Consider the following 27,093-nt stretch of genomic DNA (forward strand, 5'->3'; position numbering starts at 1 on the left):
CACCATTAAGTGGATGGCACCTTAAGAACCTGCCCCAGTGCCAGTAGGCAATCAAATTGATTCGGTTTGTGAATCAGATTACTTAGTGTTAAACCCATTTTTGTTCCATTATTTCCTTCTGCAAAAACCCGTCTGTTTAGATATTAGAATGACTTACAAATATCTGAAACTATGAATTTCTGAGTTCAAGCAAGCAACGTAGACAATGGGGAATATATCCATTTGTTCAGACTCTCAGAAAGTATTCTTCCTTGGTCCCCACAATAAAAAGAGGCCAGCATCCTCACTCACTGAAAAAACATACTCAATGTCACCAGACTGTGCTGACAAAGGTGAATTACAGAACTCATACAATTTGCTTTTTCCTCACGAGTGGCATCGAAGCCACTGCATATAATTTAGAGCAATTAACAGAATTATAGACTGTATTTACAATTGCTTGGTAAATAAGTAATAACAATGTGCTTGTGCAAAAAAAATAATTTTTTAAATATATGATAAACAGCATATACATTATTTCCCAAAAGTAGGCCCAAATTTAGTATAAACAACAAAGGTAAGCCCAGCATAGTAGCCTAGTGGCTCAAGTCCTTGCCTTGCATGCACCAGGATCCTGTATGGATGCAGGTTCATGTTCCGGCGGCCCCACTTTCCATCCAGCTCCCTGCTTCTGGCTCAAAGCCTTGGGACCCTGCACCCATGTGGGAGACCTGGAGGAAGCTCCTGGCTCCTGGCTTCTGATTGGCTCAGCTCCAGCCACTGCAGTCGCTTGAGGAGTGAACCAGCAGACAGAAGATCTTTCTGTTTCTCCTCATTTATGTACATCTGACTTTGCATTACAAATAAATATTTTTTAAAATAGATTAATAAATATCTATCAAGCTAATAGAACTACAGAACTCCTTGCCTTTTGGATAAATAAATGTTAAAATATTTAACAGGGTAAAAAAAATTAGTTTTTAGGTTAGTTTTTGTGAAGATAGGTATGTCTTAAGAGAGAAAAATCATTTTCACATTAGAATAGTCCAAATTATAGCTGTTCTTGTTGTAGTTAAATCAGTTTTAGACTAGGCAGTGCCTTTTCCAAACCAGCATTGAACTGAAACAGAAAACAGAAGGGGTAGGGGCTGTGCCCAATTTTGTTCTAATGTCTCTTTCCTTTTGCCTTTCCTTTCTCCATTATATTTCAGTCACTCATTCATCGAATGTTTTCAATATTTGTTCTTTTCAGGCTACTATTTAAAGAATGAAGCATACCCAGGTAAAGTTAGAAATGGGCTCAAAAACATTGCAATCTTGCACAAGAACAAGACATGTATCTTCGTAACTATAGTAACATGGGGCAGAAGACATGGGTGCCATCACACAAGTACAAAGTACTTTCTAATTGAGAAAATGGAAATGCCATTTCTACTCAAGGAAATCAGGGAAATTTTGATGCTAGAAGTAAAAGCTAAAGCTGAACGGCAAGGAAAAAAGTATGGTTCTTGAAAACTGTTTTCTAAAACCAGAATTAACCTCTCGTGATTTTAAACAAGGAAAAGATGTTGATAGAATTTTAAACTTGATTTATACGTGATTTTTGCCAACACATGAATGTTTTAAACCTCCAAGCCACATCAGAAAAATGCAGTACACGAGTGTATATAACACACCATTATCCCACTGTTCCACCCCGCAGGTCTTGTGTGTGTGCCTTGGACTGAAGCTGTTGGCATGGCTTCCACGATCAGTGTTTATTTTGGTCTCATCTCCTCAGCCTTTCCTTCAACCCACTTTCATCGTTGGATTTAAATTAAAATGCTGAGCTACAGTGCCAGCACCTGTTTCAAATCTTTGTCAACAAACTCGTAGGAATTATACATTACTATTGTTTTAATGATTTTTGACTATTTTAAAATGTGCTATTTATGTGTGAAGCTGAATATCATTTCATTATCGTTTTTAGCTCCTGCGTATTTCTCTGCTGGCTTATGGCTTTTGAAATTTGCTATTTGTTAAACATTTTATTTATTGGAGCCATGAACTCACTGATTATAGTGCAAACTAAAAACATATTATCTCTAAAAATTTTTAAATAAAATATGAATGAGTGCCCTTACCATTTTTTTTCTAGAAAGTCACGATTCTGACCAAAGTGATATAAAGAGACCAACACAATTCAAATGAAAATCTCAGCAAGGTTTTTGGATTTTTTTTTTAACTGAGACACTGATTTCTATCATTTCTATGAAAAAGCAAAAAAAGAAAATACCAGGATGGAAAATAAGATCTTGAAAAAGAAGACTAGAGATGGTGGGATTTCACAACTGCCATCACAGCACACCATAAATCTATGGAGATGCTGACGGTGCGGTGTTGACCAAAGAGGAACTGGACGCAGAAGAACAAAACAGAGACTCCCCAGATAAACCCACACTCATTTGGTCAATTGATTTTCAACAAGGATGCCAAAATAATTCCAAAAATGGAAGAAAATTCTTTTCAACAAATGGTGTTGGAACAACGGGATATCCATATGGAAAATAATAAATCACTGTATACAGCAAAATTAATTGGGGGTGGGTCACAGAACATCTTGTAACAGCTAAACTTACAAAACTTTTTTGAAGGAAACAATATCTTTCGGGACCCAGAATAGACGAGGATTGTTCAGAATGTGGAAAGAAGAACCATAAAAGACAAATTAGATCTTTCAGGTTTCAAAACTTCTGCTTTATCAAAAAATTTTGGTAAGAAAAGCAATGAGTGAAACTGGCAGGATAGTCCAACCGGTTAAGCCACAGCTTAAGGTGCCAGCAACCCCTACCAGGACACTAGTTCAAGTACTGGCTTTTCTTCCTCAAATCTAATTCCCTGTTAATCCCATTTTAATGCACCTGGGAAGAGCAGAAGCTGGCCAAAATGGGACGTCCAGATAAAGCTGGTGGCTCAGCCTGGCCAGTGCAGCCATTTGGAGAGTAAACAGGTGGATAGAAGGTCCTTTTCCCTCCCTGTCTATCCCTCCCCATCCCCACTCTGTAATTTAGATTTTCAAATAAGTAAACTTTAAAGAAAAAGAAAACTGAATAAGCTAAAAACTGAGAGACAATTTTCACACAGACAAAAAAAAAATTTTCGATAAAGGACTTATATCCTTCATACATAAAAGAAATACTACAACACCAACAACACCAAAAACTTTGTTAAACTGGGAAACAGACATGAATTCACATTTCATAAAGCATAAAAATGGGCATGAACATGGGTCTAGGGGATGATGTCTAGGGCAAGTTCACTAAAGCTCATGCAACAAGAGCAAAATTCAACAAACGGAGCTGCAGCAGACTCAGGACGCTTTGCAGAGCACATGAAACAATCCACAGAGTAAACTACGACCAACAGTACATATCCAGCAAACGACTAATATCCAAAATATATCAGCAACTGAAGCAACTAAACACCCACAAACAAACCCACAACCACCAGCCATGTTAGACAGCAAATGTGCAAAGGACCTCAATAGACAGTTTTCAAAAGAAGAAGCACAAATGGCCAACATCATTAGCCATCGGGAAAATGCAAATTAAATCTACCACTAGAGATCACTTTAACACTGTCAAATGACTAAACTAGAAAACACAGAGAGTAACAACCTGATGAGGGTGTGGAGGAAAGGGAACATTATTTTTGTGAATATAAATTAGTGCAACCTCTGTGGAAAACAGTAAGTAGATTCTTTAAAAAAAAAAAAAAGTAAAAAATCAAAAACAAAAAAAAAACTAGGAATAGACTTCCCTATGATCCTGCAACCCCACCACTGGGTATTACCCAAAAACATGAACATGTTCTACCCAAGAGATACCTGCAGCACCATGTTTATGCAGCACTGCTCCTAACAGACCAGGCAGGGTGTGTCTACCATCATATGGACAGAAGAGTAAAATGTGATATAGAGACACAATGGAATACTACTCGTGCGTTAATGGGAAAGCCCACCATTTAGAGTAAATTGCTGCAATCGAAAGACATCATGTTGAATGAAATAAGACATACACAGATACAGAAAAAAATGCACGTCCCCCTTATATGTACAAGCTAAAATTTAGAAACAAAGGTTGTGAAAAAAGTTTTAAAGAAACCATGAGAACAAAAAAACAAAAAGGAGATGTCTGTGTTTATCAATTCTGCTACAAATACAGCTTTGTAAAACTCCCATACCTGTGTGAAAGCAATGGTTAAGACTGTCATACTGCTTTAGTTGAATGATCTGATATTATTTAAAATGTACCGTATATGAGTGAAATAGCCATTTTTCCACTTACTGTTTGTAGTCATCTGTCTTCACTTTGAATTAGGGTCTTTTTGCTTTTTACATGTTAATTTTTTTTTACTTGGTGAATCCTTAAGCATTTTTACTGTAATGTAAATTTAAAAGATGTTATCTCAAAAACTAAATAGCAAAAGCTGCGTAAACCACCACCTGCAATGCAGGCAACTCAAATGGGTTAGGGTTTGAATCCAGACTTTCCACTCCCTAGCTTCCGGAGTGCCTGGGCAAACAGCAGAATACGGGATGAATAGGGATGAAGCTCTGGGCTCTAATTCTGGTGTCGAAGGCAGAGGTTTATCTTGCTATGTAATAATGCCAGACCAAAAACAAGTCCTAAAGATACTAAAAACGGAAAAAAAAAAAAAAGAGGGAGGGAGAGTAGAAGAGAGAGGTGAAGAAACATCATTCAAATTCTGAGAATTGTACTTATGAACTATATTGAATCTGTTTTAAAAAGTATTTAAAAAATATTAAGAATTGGGCCCGGCAGTGTGGCCTAGCGACTAAAGTCCTTGCCTTGAACGCCCCGGGATCCCATATGGGTGCCGGTTCTAATCCCGGCAGCTCCACTTCCCATCCAGCTCCCTGCTTGTGGCCTGGGAAAGCAATTGAGGATGGCCCATTGGGACACTGCCCCCGCGTGGGAGACCCGGAGGAGGTTCCAGGTTCCCTGCTTCGGATCGGCGCGCACCAGCCCGTTGCAGCTCACTTGGGGAGTGAATCATTGGATGGAAGATCTTCCTCTCTGTCTCTCCTCCTCTGTGTATATCTGGCTGTAATAAAATGAATAAATCTTTAAAAATATGTATATATTAAGAATTAAAATTAAACACATTTAAGGGGCTAACCCATAACAGTTCAAATGGAACTCTTAAGATCGATATGAATATAACCAACTTTATTCACAGCTACCAAACATCTCATCGTTATTTCGACTAATCCTCAAATAATGAGGCAATATCATAAGTGGGCAGTGCTGAAAGTGTATGCAAGTAGGAACTCCATTCTGGCACTAAGCCTTGAATATATAAATACCAAGGAAATTAGTGTATGTCTTCTCCTAACAAAAAGAGGATGATTTTTCCAATGTGGAAGCTCACAGAAATATGTCTTTCCATAAGGTAAAGCAGACATTAACATCCTGGGCAGGGGAGGGGGAAAGGGTATCATTGTAGCATAGCAATAAAACCACCAGCATCCAATAAGGGTACCAGTTCGTGTCACGGCTGTTCTACCCTGATTCAGCTTCCTGCTAATGGTCTAAGGAAAACTAGAGAAATGTGGTCAGAATGTTTGGGCTCCTGTCACGCATGTGGGAGACTTGGATGAAGTTCCTGCTTCCTGGCTTTGGTCTGGCCCACTGTGGGAATCCGCAGTCATCCGCAGACTGAAACAGTGGGACACCTCTCTGCTTGTAACTGACTTTGAAATACCTCAATAAAAATCTGTAAAGAAGAAAGAGAGAGAGAGAGAGAGAGAGAAGGAATGAAGGGGAAAGAGAAAGCAAAGGAAAGGAAGGGTCTTCTGGGATGCATTAAAAAAAGAAGAAAATAAAGGATTCTGGGTCAAAAATCTCCAGTGTATTAATCCTTTACTGGAAACAATTCAGGCATTAAACAAATCACCTACATATTTTTAGAAAGTATGAATCGCAGTAGCTGGCCACCAGAATCCCACATGGGGACCAGTTCATGTCAGTCACTCCACTTCTGATCCAGCTTCCTGCTAAAGTTCTGGGAAAGCAGTGGAAGATGGTCAAAGTGCTTGGGACTAATGCCACCCATATGAGACTCCTGGCTCCTGGCTTCAGCCTTGGCCATCCTATGGGGAGTGAATCAATGAAGAGATGACCTCTTTCTGTCGCTTCATGTTAGGTTTTAGGATTTTAGGGTTCAAAGAAGGAGAGGAGGGAACTAATTAAAACAGGGAAAACTTTATTTTAGAGAGCACTGGATGCAGAGATAGAGAGAGAGAGCAGGGGTAGATCCTGCCATATAGAGGGCAGGGGGTTGAAACCATGCTTCCTTCCACCGGAACAGCCAGCTGAGCTATTTCCTCTGAAGCACTTGTTAGGGGACCCTGATAAAGTAGATGGAGGACAATTGGGGGAGTGGCTGTAATCAGAGGGGCTCCTGGGTTAACAGTACGCCCCCTCCACCCTAGTTTGAGGGCTTTTTGGAGCAATAAGCATTCCACTAGCTTCATTAGGCCTGGGGGTTCAAAACCTGTATTCCAATACTTCCTCTCTCCATAATTCTGATTTGCAAATGAATAGCAGGTTTTTTTTTCAATGCAGAGAAAATAGGTATTTAGAAGTTGCTTCCACAATTTTTAAAAGTAACTTATTATGCTTACTGGCATCTTCCAGCATAATCATGATTTGCAAAACTTCATGTTAGTGCATCTTAACATACAAGACTCATTCTGAATATAAAAGTTCGGGAGTTGGGAAGAAATCAATCTTGGAAACTAAGTTTCCTTACTCATAGTGGGGAATTTTTTTGCTCACTGGTCCATGTTGACTCCCCAAGAATGGAAAAGTTAAAGCTATGTTTAAAGGGTACAATTTGAGGTCTATGAAAACGGCTCTCAGTTATTACTGCCACACACCATTAGCTTCACTGATCATGAGTTATATTATTTAATGAAAGAGACATGGTAATTAGAATTCCCAAGTAAAGGACAAGTAAAATGGGGGAGCCAGGGTCATTCTCCAAACACACTAAAAGTAGCAAGAACTCTGCAAAAAAAAAAAAAAAGTTGTCAGGGCAAATTGCAGAAATTACAGAAGTTTTAGTATGGGGGTTGAACAAAATATCTTTTGTAGTAAAGAAATTTCTAAGCATCAAAAACTCAAGTTCAACCGTTTCTCTAAAATCAACACCTACTATACTTACTAAAAAGCTAACACAAGCCTACTATATTTGACTATGTTCATAGAGTAAATAAGTAAATTACTAACTAGAAAAAAAGGACACAAATTTTAGAGGTGCCAATTTTCTATTCTGGAAGTAACGTACATTTATAAGGACTTGATTTCATTGTAATTTATTTTGCTATTGAAGATGTTCGTTTAGCATACTGTGTGGAGGCACCATTTGAGAGGTTAAGCATAGGCAGGTTACCCTGGTACTTCCTTGAAGGAACGTGAAACTTAATGGAAAATACAATGTATAAGCAAAATAAAGATGAAGAACCTCGGCATCAGTCAAAGGAAGGTAACAGAATGGATGACATGGGCAGGCATCCACGAAGGAAAGGAACAGAACATTCTACTGAATACAAGCCAGTCAGTAGGGGGAAAAAAAAAAGAAAAACAATGGCCATTATTTCTGAACCGCTGAAATGTCAACACAGGACATTTTTTGAGGAACAAAAACCAAGGTTGTTTTCTAGCAGTAAGCAAGGTGGGTGTGTGAGGAGAACAGACAGCGAGTGCAAACGATCAAGACTAAGACCTGAATGCTGTGGGCAGCCTTTTTAAGGCAACGTAGCAGAACAATTAGATGACACTTCAGAAGGGCGCTCTTCTTTCAAACTCAAATTTCATCATGTGACTTGCAAGCTTCCAATGTTTAAGCTGTGATCAGCCCACTGGTTTACCTCAGCCATCTCCTCTAGTCATCTCCAATCCCGAGCCCTCCAACCACACTGACCCTCTTCCAGTACTTGGGTCTTCTGGCACCTGTTACGCTCTTCCTCCTGCCCTGCTCTCTACATCATTGCGTAGTTAACTTCAGGTCAACTCATCATCCAAATCTCAACTCAAATATCAGAAAATGCTCCCCCCCGACCTCACATTTTAACTCTGGTTCCCTCTTATACATTGTCCCAAAAGTAACATAATATTATGTAGCATTTTCATTGTTGGAATGATATATTTATAATGGAATTATGTATTTAATCTTAGTATTCCTCTACTACCAGATGCATGAATTTAGGCATCGTAACTCTTTGTTCATAAATGCATCCCCAGAATCTGGCACTGAAGCTGGCATAGGGAAGGAGCTAAATACTTGGTCAATGACTTTCAAAGTAGAAAGCCAAACAATCTTTGTTGTGTGCTCTGGATTGTGCAATACGGGACATATATCAGCAGTATGACATCTCTCCACGAAAAACCAATAATAACCTTTTCCCTTTCAGTTAATCAAAAATGCATGCAAGCAATGTCAGTGTCCTCTGAGCAAATTCACTCCTAAATGCAACTACCTAGCAGGTGTAACCATCCATTTTCCAGAAAAATCCATGTTAATGTCCTGGTTGTCTTCGTAAAATTATTAACAAAACTCCCTTTCACTCTCAGAAACATCCCAGTTTAGAGGATGAAATATGTGATCATCCTACACACAGCCCATCTCGATACATCTTTATGGGTTCTCTTGCTCAGAACAAGTCATTAGATACATAACAACCACGGTTTTGCTTCCAACCTAACAGAACTGATAATGCTTAAATTATTTTCAATAAGCATACTTACAAGAAACAGACCTATGTGGTAGGGTTTTGGATTAGTAGAAACAGCACAATGATGATCAACAAATAAATATACCAGAGAAAAAATAAACAATAAGTAGATGATGAACATTGAAATAGGGAAAATAGTTACACTTTCTAACTGTGCTATCTTGGAGGATTGTGTGTGAATTCACTCATCAAGATTAGATCTGCAGCAAGAGGAGCCATGAACTTGGGAGGTGAATAAGAAGATGGAGAAATCAGCAAGCTTTTATTTTTAGAACATCCTCAATACCCAGATGATCCCCATCAACACTCAGAAACACAGGTTGCTGACATGCAGCTTTCTTTGTCATGATAGGCTCCACGCCTCAATCCATCACTCTATTCCAGAAACTCTAATGTCATTACAACTGAGAGCCATGAATTCAAGCTCTCATTACTTTCACCTCTGCTTGCAGATATAGAAAATCAGGCTCAGAAGAATGACAGTAAATAACTAGTTCATAAGTGGTAAATCAGCCCAGTTCTTCCTGATTCCAAAGTCTACACTCTTTCCAAATAGTAGCTGGTACTTAAACATACAATCTACACCAATCAAGGCAATATTTGGTTTTATGTTACTTTAAAAATTCTTCATTTTCCCCCATATGCATATGGTGTAACGTTGTAAGTTAGAAATGAAATCGTTTCCCTCATAGAAACTCTATTAGGATTGAGGATATAACCAGACACTAGGTTTTAAAAAAAGGATTTACTTATTTATTTGAAAAGCATAATTATAAAGAAAGGGGGAGAGAGAGAGAGACAGAGAGAGATCTTCAATCCATTGCTTCACCCTTCCAATGGGCTCAAAAGCCAGGGCTGGGCCAGGCTAAAACCAGGAGCCAGAAACTTCATGCAGGTCTCCTACATGCGTTCAGAGGCCAAAACACTTGTGCCACCCTCCACTGCTTTCTCATGTACATCTGCAGAAAGCTGGATCAGAGGAGGAGCAGCCAGGACTCAAAGTAGTGCCCATTTGGAATGCTGGCACTACAGGCCATGGTTTAATGGCTACACCACAACACCAGCCGCAGGACAGTTTAGTTTTACAATATTTCACATAAAGTAGTGATGTGTGCTTGTATTTTCAAGATTCCAAAGTGAACTGTGTTTATAACTTGAAAACTCCCAAAACAATGCAGGTACATCATCAAATGAGCGAGGCAGAGAATCATAACTAGACCAAGGTTCAATAAGGTACAAAACTGGGATGAATGGTACTTTCCAAAAGTCATAACATATGCTACCAAATATCAAACCTTTAGTGAACAACCAGATCTTTGGATCAGACACCTTAGCAAAGATCTTTTCTATTATTTGGGGCGGGGGCACAATCTCATTTAACAAGAAAGTCAGAAACTTACTAATAGCTGTTTTCTCATCTACTTCACTCCTGTCAAGGCTACTCTTGACAAATCAAATCTCTAGATCTGTTTTCATCATTCCCCTGGGCAACCTACCCATTAATACTGGTCATTCCTTCTCACCTAAGGAAAACAGAGGGGTCTGGGATGACCCGCAGCCTCCAAACCCAGCTGTTCCCCAGGAGGGGCTGCACACCCTCTCCCGTGTTCCACTAATGGACCTTGGTGAGGCACACAGTCAGCTGGTTGCCCAAGTCGTTGAGAACATCAGCCAACAACATCCACCTACCTACCTCTTACTAACCATAATAACGTGTGTTCACATACATATTCAGCCCTCACCAGCTCTACACACACACACACACACACACACACACACAAACACACATCAAAGAGCATGCGGCACTGCTTCTATTATTACTATCACTGTTTCTACTATTACTATGCTCTAAAAATTCCTTTTGGATTCAATGACTTGAGAATTTTGCCACCCACTTGAATCCAATAAATACAAAACATATGAAGAAAAAAACTAGGTTTTTTTTTACTGTATGCATGCAGTTAGGTCATATTTTAAAGACAAACATAGGTTACAACTGTAAGCTGAAAATTGTATTTACCAATGAATTGCCAATCATCAAATTGATTTGTTGCTACTGTTCCTCAATTGTGGGTTTTAAGGCAAAATTTTGCACTTTTAAAATAGCTTAGGAAAAAAGATACCTTACACTATGCAAACAATGTCCCTGTAAATCTCATTATTTTTTTTCAATAAATTGTAGAATCTGCCAATTTAAATACTTACCAAATATTTTACCCTATGCTGTTTCTATTATATATTATACTATAGTCACAGGAATATTGACAATGAATGGGGTTTTCAAAGCCTAAAATGTGAAACAAACTACTCTGCTATCTAAAATAACCTATGAAAGCAACTCCCACACACATGTGGTAATAATTTGCAAAAGTTATCTTTTATTGGATTCTAGGTAATAACAATGGCATATACTTTTTGTACATCTACTCTTACAAAACAAGTTTTTCACAACATAACCTTTCAAGAAATCAAAATGCTTCAGATACTTTCCGTTGTGCAATATCAATCCAACAACCCAAATACCTGGCTTACAGGATTTAATAAGAAAGCTTTCTTAAATTACCATCAAAAGAAAAGCGGTTCATCACTTTTCCTCCAATACAATTTTAGTGACGGTAAAAAAAAAAGACTCTTCGGTTTTTGAATCAGAAAAGTTGCTGTCTTTTGTCTACACTTTCATGCCCAGTATAACAGACCTGACTATGGGAAGCATCACTGACGATAATAGAGAATGTTCCTGATGTCTGAAAGGAAGAGCGCCTCACAAGCAGGATGGACTTCACTTGCAGATGGACACTCACTGGGACAAGATAATACGCCTTCTACAGTAATAGAATCACAAATCCTCGGCTTCGTATAATGCTTCTGAATAAATGCTTTTCATTAAAAAGCATTTTCTTTTCACATGTATTGTTTCATAACAAAATGACAAAGACAAAAGAAAATGTTAACAAATCTATTTTATGCTATGCTACACTAATCAGAGAGTTCCCTAGCAATCAATTCTTTTCCGGTGCTCTAAATAAAGAGAGAGAAAAAATTATAATTTCTTTCTCCTCTACTTTCTTGAAACAGACAAGAGAAAAAATGATCTTGTTAGATTCACCTTAATCCTTGTAATATTATACTTTTGTTAAGGAGCAGAATAAACAATATGTAAAAATTCCTAAAACATAATATGCCACCTTATACCAACTAGCCTTCATTCCCTACTTCTTTGCTTTTACTATAAACCTAACTATTTAAAACCATAACCTTCTTAGTCCTCTTAAAATAACTGCTTTAACATGGAACAAGCTGTGAATAAATTCATCACCTTTAGCCTATTACAGTAAAATTGCTGAAAATCAAAAACAGAAAGCTCTTTAAAGCATCCTAAAATGGACAGACTGTTTCAAAGAAGTAATAATTACAATAACACAACTAAATTTTCAGTCACACTTACAAAAGACAGATGGGTGTGCTGATAATTTCAAAATGCTGCAACAAAATAACTTTTGATCTAGCATTCCATACCCAGCAAAAATACCCTCAACACAAACATAAGTAAATAAATATTTTCCAAGGAAAACAGAAATATTATTTACCTACCTAGTAGACACAGACTAAAACAAACAGTAAAGAGCATTTTTAGACAGAGGGAAAAATGGTCTCAGAAGTGTGTCAATTTTAAGAAGGAAGAAGACTAATAAAAACAAACGTTTGCGTATGCCTGTCCAAAACTCATTTCTGTGGCATGATGCCTAATCCAATCTACATAGTGTAGGGACTGGGTTTTTTAAACTGTCATTAATGTGGAAAGAACAGATTTGGTATAACCCATATGTACATCTCAAAAAAACAATCACACTTTCCTCACTTCCCTCTCTTCAACAGCATTTGCAGTTACAATTCTAAAGGGATTGTTTTTGCTATCTCTATTTGAATCATAAAGAAGAAAACAAGCAAGAGACACGGTTAATTTTCCCAAAATCCTAAAGGCAACCTGGGAAACTGCAAGAAAAGAGATTCAGGCTACAGGATCCTTAGCATAATTAAGAAAACACATTTAAAAATTAAAAACAAACAGGTCAAATGATATGAGGCAGAAGCCGAAAATTCCAGCCTCACTGTAGCTTTGACACTGAAAAACTATTTTCCAAGTAGTGTCTCTGTGAACTGGATATTTTCCATTTGCCCTGCAAACTTTCCATCTGTTTCCAATCTCTTCTGTGCCAGAAGAAGCTGACCACTGCACCCAAGCATCCCTGTTCCTCTGGCTTCCAGTGGAGATTGGCCAATGAGGATCATTGGCAAGACACAGGAGACAGGGAGGAAAGCAGGGTCAGGCCTTTTATTGCCTCAGCTTCCTCATGCAGGGTCACCAAGGCATACTGTGCTTGTCAATCCAAGCCACCAGTTCTTGTCAGAAGGGGTTCTGAAAGCCAAGGCCACTCTCCTTAGGCTCCACAAACCGATCCTTTGTGTGGCTCTTTCAGGTAAGGGATGATTATAGCTATTGTTTCAATGCCAAGATGGCTCACTATTGCTTGTTAGGGGATCTTACCCTTGCACAAAGATACTCCCTCGGCTGTGTGTCATCTATTCACTCCCAAGACCTGGTACGCCAATTCATAACATGGAAGGTAGTAAAAATAAAACAGAGATCATGAGATCAAATTCTAAAGTAAAAAAACAACTAGAATTGGGTCTGTGTTCCAAAGTTGTGACTTTGGAAGAGTTTGTTAACAGATCTAAATCTCTCTTTTAGTTCATCTATACCATTAAAAAAAAAAAGTAGCACCAATCTGAAAAACTATTGGTGTAGATCATTTAAGGAATCTAGTGTCAGGTATGAAATAAATATCAAATTAGGCTTATTGAATACTACTTTATTTCACAGATATGGCACAAAAGTGACCACATGACTGTAATCAAGGAACAGACATAGCTATGCTGCTCCAGCTTTTCATCTTGCTGCTATTTAGTACATCAAGTTTCAAACCAAAAATCACATCAAAAGGCAAACTCTTACAATGTTCTACTTTGCCTACCACAAGATTAAAATGCAACTAGTGTGCATAATTTTTCTGTCTGTGTAAATAAGTATCTGTACGTTTTAGAGGCCAGCATTAGCACAATAAGTAGGTCTGCTCCAGTTCAATGTTACTGGAAGAAAACAGTGTCGTAAATCAGCCCAATCTTATTTCAGTTTGCTCAGAGCTAAAGTAAATTTTAATTGGGTCAAGTCAAAGCAAATCATTTCAATACATTATATACTTACATAACTGCCCTGAAAAAAACAGATGTATTAGATAGAAGTCGAACATATACTTGTGATCAAAAGTGCTCAGAAACAATAGTAGTAATATGAAAACTAAAATCAAAAACAGATGAAAGAGAAGATAGACCATCAAAATACCGCACTCATCATTCACTTTTTAATGTTATGACCGAAAGTCTTAGTTACTATGCATGCAACTGTGAGTGAAAAGACCAAATATAGCCAGTAATATTAAAGTTGGACTATGATAGCTAGATTGGTTGCAAGTCCTTTGAAAAATAAGTGCAGCTGCTGCCTGCAGGGTCTGCATAATAACAATATATTTGGCAGCACTAAAGAGATAACCATCTTTCCAATTTTCTCTAAGTGAAAAACGGTATCAACAACAAGAAAAGACTGCTGACTGCTATTTAAACCGTGAACCAAAATATTTTCCCCCAGGTTGGTTGTGGGACTGATTCAAAGGTGGAAAAAGAAAGGCAAGGTTTGTCCTTTGTATTGCATCAAGGTACTAGTTCAGCCCGGCCTGCATGGGGACTGCACTGGGAGTCCTTGATCTTAAAGACCTTAACTAACTACCTTCCTAGATCAAATCACTCTAAGACACAAAATCTCCAACTCCCTCTGACTTGTTCTATCAGAACCCGATGCAATCCAGCAAACAAGGCAACTAAAACAGAACTCTGCATACAGAGGCACTAAATGATGTTGCTAAATGACTCATTACATGATATTTATAATCCCTTGCCTGGTTTTCCAATCATCTCAAGCTGATATCATTCAGTGACAATTATATTTATGCAAGAGATTTAATGACTACAATTACAAATTCTCTAAGGAAAATTGCCAGAAGCAAGCGAGCTGACGAATGTACCAAAACTGATAGAAATGTTGGTTAAAATATATACAGTGAGTTCTATGTACCGTGAACCAAGCATTGTTCTAAGAGCTTATGCTAACTTATTCAACCCTCTTGATAACCACCTGGGAATGGTATTATTCTTGGGTCCACTTTACAGAAAGCAAGGGCTGAGGTGAAGAATCTAACTGACTCACTGAAGATCCTAGAGCCCACTGAACACAGTTCCCTGCTTTAACTACTATAATATCCTCACATTAAAAACAAGACTTTTTACACTATTGCTGAACCACACTATCATGGAATTAAGGTGTGTATGTAGCTCTAATCTCTTTTTCTATTTATTATCAAATAAAAATCCCAAGCTTACATTTACAACTAAGAGTACTGAATTTCTCTCAAAAAACAATACAACACTCTAATAAAATTTTGACCAAGTGAACTTGCAAAAGGTACACTATGGTGATCTAGAACAACAGAGTCTGTCTTTGATAGCTAATTATAAAGCACATAAGTTATCAAGGAGCTTTCAATAATATAGTAGCATTTGTGAAGTTAATTCTATTACATTTTTCATTTTTAAGAGGAAGTACTTTTTTGTGATTCTAAAAGTGCCATTTCAACCGTTATCAAATCTGCTTTTTCCTTCTTCTAAACAGAATGCAATTAAATAACCTCCCAGGGTCAGCTGCATTCACAACACCTTGAAATACATGTTTCTAGGCCCGGGGCAATGGCTCATTGGCTAAATCCTCGTCTTGCACATTCCAGGTTCCCATGTGAGTGAGAGTTTATGCCCCGGCTGCTCCTCAACCTATGCAGTTCCCTGCTTGTGGCCTTGGAAAGCAGAACAGGATGCCCCAAAGCCTTGGGACCCTGCACCGACATGGGACACTAGGAAAAAGCTCCTGGCTTCAAATCAGCTCAGCTCCAGCCATGACAGTTACTTGGGGAGTGAACCAGGGATAAAAGATTTTTCTGTCTCTCCTTCTCTCTATAAATCTGCCTTTCCCATAAAAATTAATAAATCTTAAAAAAAAACTACATGTTTCGCACTCTATAAAAAGATGGGAAGCATCACCCCAAAATGGATCCACTGGATTTACATTCCAAATTCTACAAAGCAAGTTATTTACTATTCAAGCTAAGCATTTCTTAGAGAAATGCTACTTTGTTATTCATTAATTTATATTCTGTACAGTGTAGACCATATAATGTGATTGTGCAGCAACTACTCAATGCATTTAGAACAGTGATATTTATGGAAATGACTTTCACCCTAAACCAAAGCTGACGTCCACTCAGAAAGGTAAGTAAGGGGTACACAGAAACATCACCCATCTGTGATACCCACCGAATTACGGAGTAATTTATAACAAGTCATCTCCTGGAGTCTTAAGTTTCTCATTTCCACATGCTCTTTCACTTTGCCATGTTTCCTAAGGCTTATGTCCCAGAAAATCAGAATCGTTTTCCCTTTCATGTCAACAATGACTCTTTTAAAAGTCTTTTCTATATCTGAGACAGAAATTTATTTCCAGTGAATTTTTCTGTTTTGCTCTGTAATTCTTGAAGATAACCAGGCACAGAAAGACAAAAAACTTTCCTTTGAAGAGTAAATGTTACTGGCAATTGGTGGGTTTTTTTTTTTCTTATTGTTGGTAACAAAAGTACTAAGTCCTAAGATTCAAGATATACACTATTAAATTCAATCTGGTTTCCTATCATAAACAAACCACAATTGGAAGTGGCAAATTAATTCTGAACATACTTGCTCCAGGGTACCTGCCGGGCCCATGGCCTCTAACCTTCACATACCTAGAGTGTTTATTCGCCTTTGTTGGAAAGAACTGCAGGTTGGTGGAGTCAAAGGTTAGCCAATGGAGGAGAAAAATGGGATAGGATCTCTAGAGCTGAGAGAAGAAAGTAATGAACTGCTCAAATGTTTCCCCTGGCACTCTGAGGAAGCTGCCAAGTTTGGGTCAGAGGTATAATTTACCTAGAAGTCCCCATTTTTCTCCACTAGGTTATCATAATCTCAATGAAGCAGGTGGTTGCTCCCTGACTTAAAAGAGCTTCAAAATTAAAAACCATAGGAAAGCATGCCAAATAAAACAAATTGTGAAGATAGAATTACTGCTTTCAATTACATGGATGTCAAATCTGTTTATAGTACCAAAGTTTTACCAAAGTTGATCAAATATCATCTAATCACAAATTAACCTCTGATTTTTACACATAGAATATGTCATATTTTCCACAGATCTCTAACTTAAAATTCTAAACAACCCCAACATAAAACTACTATCAAGAGCTGGTAGCAAACAAAAAATTCCAACTATTCTGATAGGGAACTTCAAAAAAATTATTTAAAATAGTTGAAAATGTGTTTATTTTGGCATAAGAAAAATTTAAATCTAGACATGATCTCCTAACACTCATTTTCCATGAATCTCTTTTAAATTATTAATTTTTTTTTGTGATGATTTTTATATAGTTGATTAGGGCGATCAGGGTCAAGAGCTACAGGAAGGTGGGTGAGATGGTCATTTTCACATTCTCTTTTTTTCCTTCCTGTGTCTGGCGGGGGCGTGGAGACATGAACAGAAGCCACATCCAGCCTCCCAAAAGGCTCTGCACCCCCAGATGGAGGGCAGTCAACCGACACTACCCCAGGGTCCCCGATGTGGGGCAAGCTCTGAGGGACCACCTCATGAGGTTTCAATAGTTTGACAGTTCCAAAATACTGCCAATCTCACCACTCCAAGCACAATGAAATCTTTCCAGAATCCATCAGCTGACACAGTCCACTTTAGAATCTCCATTTGCCCAGTTATTCACTGCCAACCCTTGGCTGGGGTAGCTGATCAATTTGTGCTGTCCTCTGTTCTCTATTATGGTACCAGGTGTCCTCTGCAGACTCTAATGTACTGCCATGTTCTCCATGTGCACCTGGATATGCTGTCCACTGCTCCATCTAAACCACTGAGGAGGCCTAGCTCTGACACATGCACTCCATGGTCAGACCATAGAATCTGCAATTCTCTCCATGGTTGGGGTTCTGAGTCAAGCAATTCAGTACAACAGATTGGTCCTGTCTGTCCCACATCCCATTCAGCTCTCATACATGTCAATGGACATTGAAGCCTAGTTCAACACAACCAGCCCCACTATCCAGCCCACACACCTGCAGATGGGTACCACTCTCTGTCTAGTTATTCCTGTCCCAGTCCTGCTTCTCATGCTCACCAGTTAGAGTGGCAACCGAAGAGTGCCCACTGCTTCCCCACTGATCCCACTCCCACTCTCAAATCTTGCATGCTCCAGGTAGTTCTGTAGTTTAACTTGAAAAAATTTGCCCTCCATGCCAACATCTGCCAACTGATGTTACAGCAAAGCCCAACCAACCCTAACTCACTCTGACTTATGCATGTACCAGTAGGAACAGTCAACCCATCCTGACTTTCCTCTGTTCTAGGCCAAGTGAGGCCCACAAGTATTTTAGCCCTGCCCAGTCTGGTCTGCCCCATCCCAACTCACGCTCTCCAGTGGGAGTGATGGTCCAGCAGGGAAGCCCTCTCCACAGCCCCCATATTGGCTTTGCCTCTTCATCCTCCCCCCAGGTCTCACACAGCTGGTTGGGTGCTGCGGCCCAGTTTGGCATGGCCCCACTCTCTTCGACATTTGCCAGTGGGTGCTCTATCCTGGTTGGGTCCAGCCCACCCCCAATTCCAACTCATGCTGGTGGAAACTACAGCCTAGCCCAGCTCAGCAGGCACCCAGTCCAAGCCTTCATGTGCACTGGCTTGTGTTAATGATCCAACCTGACCTGACCCACACTCCATTCTGGTGCTCAAATTTGCCAGCAGATGATGTGAACTGACCCAGCCAGGTTCGCCCCAACCTGTGCTAAATGTAAGCCAGTGGGTACTGTTCCCTGGCCTGGTCTAGGCTGCTCCCTATCATGGTTCTTGCACTCACCTGCAGGGACTGTGTCCCAACAGAGGAGTTGCCCAAGCTCCTCCGTCAGAATCTTTCCCAAAGCCAGATCTCACACACACTGGCGGATCCATGGGCCAGCCCTACTTACTCCACCTCCTGTCCTGGCAAAAACAGTGGCCTTTCCTGAATGACCTTCAACCCATTCCAGTTCTTACTGTTGGATGTTTCAGCCCAGCAAGGTTCGTCCATTCCCAGACACAGCTCACACATGGCTCAGCAGAGGCAGAGACCTAGCCTAGCCCATCCTACACCTACCCTGCTTTTCATGAACACCAGTGGGTGCTGGAGTCTAGCCTAGTCAGGCCTATCCCAGACCCAGTTCATACTTGTGCCAAGGAACACTGCAGCCATGTCCAGACAAGACAACAGCCCTCACTCTGCCCTTCACACTCACCAGTGGGAAGCACAACCTAGTCAGGGCATCCCCTTAGCTCCCTAACCAGGCCTGTTCCCAGACACAGATCACACATGCACCAGTGGTTGTTCTGACCCAGCTTGGCAACACTCACTGGTGGGTGCTAGAATCTGGCCCTGCTCAGTCTGCTCCCATCCCTGTGTCATGCAAACTAGTAGGTGTAAAAGCCTAGCTCGGCATGACCTGTGCTCCACCCTGACCTCTGCACTTGCCAGTGAGTTTATGTTTGCTTGGCCCTGCTCAATCCACCCTCTTCCAAACCCAGCCCACACACTAGCCAACAGTTGGAGCTACTTTGCCAAGCCTTCCCGACTCCCAGCTCTGGACCACGTGCTCACCAACAGGAGCTATGATTCATTAGGAGAGTTTCTAATGTTTCCCCATTCGGCCCACTCCTAGACCCAGATCTCACACATGCCAGCAGGTGCTAGGCCCTTGCCCGGCATAATCTGCTCCTCCACTTGGCCTTGTATAAGCTGATGAATGTTGTGGCCCAGGCCACCCCCACACCCTGTCTTTAGGATGCACATGCGGGAGTTGCAGCCTGGACCTACCCAGACTATTCTCAGTCCCTGACCCATGAGTGTTTCAGGTTCTATAGTTACACCTAGCTCAGCCCATCACCACCCCAACTCTTGAGCTAACCAGTGGGACTTGCATTTCCACAAGGTTTGACCCTCATATCCCCCACAGAATCTACCCCTAAACCTTGCTCTCTTGCGTGCTGGTTAGTGTAATGGCCCTGCCTATTGTGACCTATCCCGTTATGACATTCATTCAGGTACTGGGATCTAGTCCTGCTAGATAGGCCCCCCTGCCCTAACTTTTACTTGGAATGGTGTGTGGTGGTCAGCAATACTCCAAGCTAACAAGCCCAACCCCATGTAGGCTGGTACCTATGAGTCTGACCCATACAGATCTTTCAATCTCTCCCATCGAAATCATCAGATCTCAGTTCTTCTCATTTAGCTGCAAGCACAGCAGCCCTGTCATGGAGTGTCCCTCAGGATTCATTCCTCACCTACACGTACTATAGCCTTAGCCATGGATGTTCCTAGACAGTAATTCCAGACCCCCGAGACCCCAGAGCTCGCCGCTGGGCAGCCAGTGGACGAAGCCTCAGCATTCGCTCACTGCTTAACAGCGGTGGATGGGGAGCTAGGTGGATGGGCTCTACACCTGTCCTTCTAGCCACAGCCATGTGGCTGGGAGATTCAGACCCCCGCATCTCTGAGCAAACTTACCTGGACTCCAAAGATCTTGTTTTTTATTGAAAAGTCAAATAACAGAGAGGAGAAGAGACAGAGAGGAAGATCATTTGTCCATTGATTCACTCCCCAAGTGGGGCCACTGGGACATGAACTGCACTGGGCCCACCATGAATCTTTGGAAGCACCCTCATGTGCTTGGATTTAAGATTTTTTTCACCAAAATAAACTTATTTTATAATTCCATTTTTTCATGAATTAAAAAACTCATCATATCTCCTGGGTTATTTTTTTTCAGTAGTCTGAAATAAAATGCTATCTATGTAATGATAAAAGCATATCACAATACATTTCTTGTTAAATTATTCATATTACTGTAGTCTGGCTTTGAAGTTATGACTTTAGTGTCACTGTTTTCTGAAAGTAGAAAGTTGCTCCAGTCCAATACAATCTGGTGACTTAATCAACATTTTAGAATCCATGACTTAAAATGGTAACTACTTTTTAAAACTTTGATGTTGGACAGAAAATAACTGTGAAGAAGCCCGAAATTTGGGGGAAAATCTGGAAACATAGTTATAAAGAGCAAAACTAAAGTTCAAAACAGATATCACATAAAATACCAGTTGTTTTAAATATGATTTATTTTTGGGCCCAGTGCAAGTACTGGGATCCCATATGGGTGTCAGTTCGTGTCCTGGCTGCTCTATTTCCCATCCAGCTCCCTGCCTGTGTCCTGGGAAAGCAGCAGAAGATGGCTGAAAGCCTTGGGACCCTGCATGCACATGACAGACCGGGAAGAGGCTCCTGGTTCCTGACTTCAGATCAGCTCAGCTCCGGCCATTGAGGCCCCCAGGGGAGTGAATCACTGGATGGAAGATCTGTCTCTGTCTCTACTTTTCTCTGTAAATCTGATCGGCCTTTCCAATAAAAATAGATAAATTCTTTAAAAAGCTAATTTATTTTTTCATTTTTTTTCAGATCATTAAAAATTTAACTACATCATCTGGAGTTAAGAGGCTCAATTTTTAAAATGCTTTTCAGTACTTTCCCGTTGAAGATATAAAAGTAAGTGTCAAAAATATACAAATGGGCTTGGCAGCGTGGCCTAGTGGCTAATGTCCTCGCCTTGATCCCATATGGCCGCTGGTTCTAGTCCCAGCAGCTCCACTTCCTCTCTATCTCTCCTCCTCTCAGTATATCTGACTTTGTAATAAAAATAAAATAAGTCTTTAAAAAATATATATATACAAATGCTATTTACATATATAAATAACATTAGAATGATAAAAAGATATGAGGAAAATTTCTACCATAGTTAAAAATTTTACTGTTACATATCAATTTCAATTCCCATCTCTCTTAACTTACTCTATTTTCTGTAGTTATAACAGAATACTACTGACTGATATTTGTCAACAATAGAAGCCTATTTGGGTCATGATTCCAAAGGCTAGGAGGTCCAGAAACATAGCATTGGCACCTGGTGAGAGCCTCGTGCCGCATCATTTCACGGCAGAAGGTAGAGGGTGCTGGCACTGTGGCAGACCAGCATTCCACGTGGGCACAGGTTCATGTTCTAGTTGCTTTACTTCCCTGGACCGGCCTGCAATAGGCAGCAGAAGATAGCCCGAGTGCTTGGCTTCCTGATACCCACATGGAAAACCTTGATAAAGCTTCCGACTGGTGGCCATCTGGGTACTAAACCAGTAAATGTACAACCTCCCTCTCTCTGTAATACTTTCAAATAAATAAATAAATCTTTAAAAAAAAAGCAAATGAAAGGGTAAAGGAAACGGAGGAGGAGGATGGATGGAAGAGAACGCTGAGAAGATGACAGGCAAGAGAGGACAGAGCAAGAGAGAAGGGGGTCAAAGTCATCCTTTGAATCAGGAACCCACTACTGCACAAATGCCCTTAATTCACTCAGGCACCGAACACCTCTTAAAAGGCTCACCTCTCTTCATACCTGCATGGGGATTTTGTTTCTAACACATGAATGTGGGGTACACATTCAAACCATAGCATCTGTCTTTCTCAAATCCTGGGAGTATTTAGCAGTACACTCCTCTGGGTATCTGTCCCTCGGAAGCAGATTTTAGATTCAACATGATTCAAATACAAGTTCCCATTCTGCTTGCCTTAGACATGGAAACCTGTGAAATGATGAAATATTTCCATAACTCCTTTCACCTATATTTCAAATATTCAGCATGCCCACTCAGAACAAACAAAAGAAAATATCCCAAAGAAAAGAACTAAAAGCAGATCGTATTCATCCCATTCTAACAGTGCACACATGAACAAGTTGCTTCTAATAAGAGCAGGTTTTACTTAGGAATAAAGAGACTATTTGAGAAAGCTTCAGACAGACTAAATTTATCATCAAGAAAACCACTTGGAATAACAACAGACTACTGCTTACTTTTTTGATTGCGTCAGTTTACACAGATGAACACTAAAAGCAACCCTTTGATTTCTAGATGAATTGCTTATTAACTACAAAATCAAATTTGGCTTCATGAATATAAATTCATTTTTAATGTTTAGCATGTTTAGATTTTAATACACATGCATCACTATGGTTGTATAAAAGCTTCTAAATATGATTTACTTAGGGAGAGCATAATTCTAGGTTACTGCATTACAGATTACCACTTACAGCAGCTAAAAGGGTCAGCTACATTACCAAAAGTGAGAGGGCAGGCACTGCTTATTAATAACATCTACTGCTTTAAGTCAACAGTTGTCTTTGGCCACGGCTCTTCCCTGTCCTCTCTCTTGTCAGCCACCTAAAACACACCATCGACTGTGAAGGAGAAGAAAGGGGCACATGACTGTTCATACATCAATATCTAAGTAGAGTGAGAAACAGTAGTGTGTGTGTATGTGCATGTGCAAATGGGAATGCATAATCAAGACTGAGGGGGGCTTGGTGCTGGACCTAAGCATCCTAAACATAAAGATACCTAAAGGTGATTGAATTATAGTTCGTTGATCAAAGTTATCAGCCTAATAGAACACAGAATCCATTCCTAGCTTGGAGTGGTTTGCAGGATATTCTCTATTACACTAAGATGTGCAGAGTATGCTTCTGTGTTTTCAATCTGGAGGCTTGAGGCCACTCCAAGAGAGAGCAACAAGAAAGTCACACTTCCACATCAGAGCAACATAATCTGTGGGTTATAGAGATGAAGCAACATGGAATTATTTCTAGTAGTCAGAGAGAAGCCGCACATCAAAGTTGGTTAATATCACTGCATCCAGGGAAAAACTGTTTCTCAGAAGCAGAAATTGGTACCTTCCCATTTGATTACTGCTTATGGCCCTGGCCAGTTTTCCTTCTGAACTATGGTCTTTTTGCTTTGTATTTTTTTTTTTTTTATTGGAAAGGCAAATATACAGTGAGGTGGAGGAGGAGAGACAGAGAGGAAGTACTTCCACCCAATGGTTCATTCCCCAAGCGGCTGCAATAGCTGGAGCTGAGCCGATCCGAAGCCAGGAGGCAGGAGCTCTTCCGGGTCTCCCACGCAGGTGCAGGGTCCCAAGGCTTTGGGCCATCCTCCACTGCTTTCCCAGGCCACAAGCAGAGAGTTGGATGGGAAGCAGGGCCGCCGGGATTAGAACCAGCGCCCATATGGGATCCCAGCGTGTTCAAGGCGAGGACTTTAGCCACTAGACTATTGCACCGAGCCCTGCTTTTTATTTCTTGAACTCTGTCTTTAGTAGAACCATTAGTTTTTGCTTATAGCATAAATTTAAAATGTCATCTCCATAAACAAAAACAAAATATTCAACGGGTAAACAAACAAAAAAAGAAGTAGAGGTTGACTGAATAAAGAGATATGTGATGAAGAATAAACAAGATACTAGGGGGAATGATGTATGTAACTCCTTGAAATTATAGCAATTGAAAGTGTTAATTGCAATATCTGCTTTTATTCATTTATAATATCTAAAAATCTATAAAAATAGGAAAACTCACAAATACCTGTTAATACATGTGACCTGCTGTTATGAAACATTTGCAGCATGAGGCACACTATATGGAAATTCAGTTTTTTCTTCATAATAATTTTAGTTACTGGATCCTTAAGTTGTAATTTACATCTGGTCTGAACAGATGTTTGCACATTCTTGGGTATACTGACCTCATGTGAGTATTTCCTATGTGCTTTATAACATTATACATTGTACACTGTAACAGAAAAATGTCGGGTTCGGCACTGCGGCATTGTGAGTTAAGCAACCTGCAACACTGGTCATCCCATATAAGCATCCATTCGAGTTCCAGTTGCTACACATCCGACCTAGCTCCCTGCTAATGTAGCTGGGAAGGTAGCAGAAGATAACCAAGCCCTTGGACCTCTACATCTACACAGGAGGTCCAGAGGAGGCCCCTGGTTCCTGGCTTCAGCCTGGCCCAACCCTGGCTACTGAAACCATTTGGGAAACGAACCAGTGGATTGCAGATCTCTCTGTTCTTCCTCTCTATATATATAACTCTACCTTTCAAATAATAAACAAATCTCTAAAACCTCTAAGAAAGAGAGAGAGAGAGAGAAATATTCAGACCAAATGTTTCCAATAGTCTATCTACTCACCACTCTGCCATGCCAAAAATACACATATTTAATATTTATAGATTTTAGCTCTACGGGGGCATGGAGATTATAAGCCAAGAAAGGCTGCACTACCCCCCAGTGTAGATGTGTCTTCCGGCAGCTCTGGCACTGGCTTGGGAGGCTCAGAGCAGCTCTTGGATGGGCTGATGCAAGAATTACTCTCCCAGAAGAGAAACAGTCGCCCAGCTAGCAACACATTTCCCCTGATCTAAATCCTTCTAAGTCCATCTGATTCAAAATGGTGAGTCTGACGATTCCAGTGAACTTAAAAAGACCATCTGGTGGACATTGTAAAAGCCAATCTCAAAACCATAAATTATTCTTCATGTACAGAATAATCCAATTTATGCTAAATATATAGCAACTCTAGGTATACGATGATCTCTTCTCATCAAACATAAGGCAGCAACTTCTTTCAAAAACATTTTATGCTTTGAAACCGTTTCCACGTATCCAATAGTCAAGCTTTAGAACAACCATTAATGCAAACAAAAATGTCCCTCATTGAATTTGGACAATATTATACAGGACAATACCCTGGATACCATAGGTGTCACTTAAGAATCCCATATACATTTCTAGATTATGTGAAATAAAATATTATAGGTAAACAGAACTGAAAAAAAAATCTGGGAAGTTACATGGCTTTATAGGAAGTTGCAGTTTTACACATTTGTTAAGATTTTTTAATTATGAAACAATCTGAAATTTTAAAGAGTCTGCTAGGATTTTGCCTTTCATATTGATAATCTAGAATAATCACCTCCTAAATGTCTCATTTCAGATGTTTTCTTATAAATTTTAAGTTTAATGTTTAGATATGGCTTCTGTTTCACAACAGAAATGCGAAGTAACCCTTCTCAAAAGGTATACTGCTTAAACACGTGACCATTAACACTTCCTCATCAGTTGACATAAGACTGGAAACATTAAATGCCGGATCCATTAAATGCCAGAAGAAATCTTTTATCTTAATGAAAATAACCTATTGAGTAAACTACTTTCTTTGTTCCTGAACAGTTCTCATCTTAAATTCACAACACACATTTGCCAGAAATATTAAATTCAAAAGATTGTTAATTAAGGCTTTTTATATCTTTCCTTCCCAGTAAAAGTTACATTCCACATTTCTATTATTGACATCAACATCACAACGTCACCTGTAATTATTTAAAATTGCTTGCCATTACTTCAGAAAACTCCCTTGGCTAACATCCTACAATTAAACTATGTGAAATTAAATCACTTACTTCAAGCAGCCCACTCTTACTGCTACAGGAATGTGGGGAAGTTGAGTGGCCCACTTCAGTGTCACATCCTGATAAATATGCAACATGTTACTATGGTTTCCAATCAAAGTATTGATCGTTCCTTCAGATACTGTGGGTAGAAGATATCGAAATAGGATACTAAGAAAACAAGTCATTTGAAACAACATATCACATGTCTTACAAGGGACTTACAATAAAAACTAATTATTTTTTTTTCCATTCATGCTGTTGCTGTTGTTGTTGTTATCATCTCTTTATGCTGCAGCTCCATCGGCCTTGGGATTTCCCCTTACTTTTAGTATGTAAAGATTTAAATAACATAATACAACATTATTTATAAAGTTCAAGTTAAAATATCAAAAGAAACAAGTCATTTTATGGACTTGGAAACTATAGATAATAACCAACTTTTTTTTTCATTTCATGTAAAAGCATGGATCTCATTAACACACAATGCAAACTAATGATTTACTGGGCATTCACTACAAATAAGTCATTCTCTCAGACACCATGATTCTTTTCATAAAGAAATCTGATGCCATACTAAAAACACCCTGAACAGAATATCATGGAAATTATTAATGTATACAAGAGGCCAACAAACCAAATGCTTGTTTTGTATCATTTACTCAAACTCTGAAAATTAAAATTTCTATTACATATTCAGTATG

General features: G+C 39.6%; 1 protein-coding gene across 2 annotated transcripts in view; it reads right to left on the reverse strand.

The window, feature by feature from the left end:
- Positions 1-27,093, reverse strand: part of BBS9 (Bardet-Biedl syndrome 9) — a 330,719-nt gene that overhangs the window by 222,683 nt on the left and 80,943 nt on the right. For both annotated transcript variants that reach the window (XM_058677975.1, XM_058677974.1), the window contains exon 9: positions 26,402-26,531. In XM_058677975.1, the coding sequence (XP_058533958.1) occupies positions 26,402-26,531 (130 nt within the window). The remainder of the gene's footprint in view (positions 1-26,401; positions 26,532-27,093) is intronic.

Source organism: Ochotona princeps, chromosome 20 (genome assembly GCF_030435755.1).
Source record: "Ochotona princeps isolate mOchPri1 chromosome 20, mOchPri1.hap1, whole genome shotgun sequence".
Lineage (NCBI taxonomy): Eukaryota > Metazoa > Chordata > Mammalia > Lagomorpha > Ochotonidae > Ochotona > Ochotona princeps.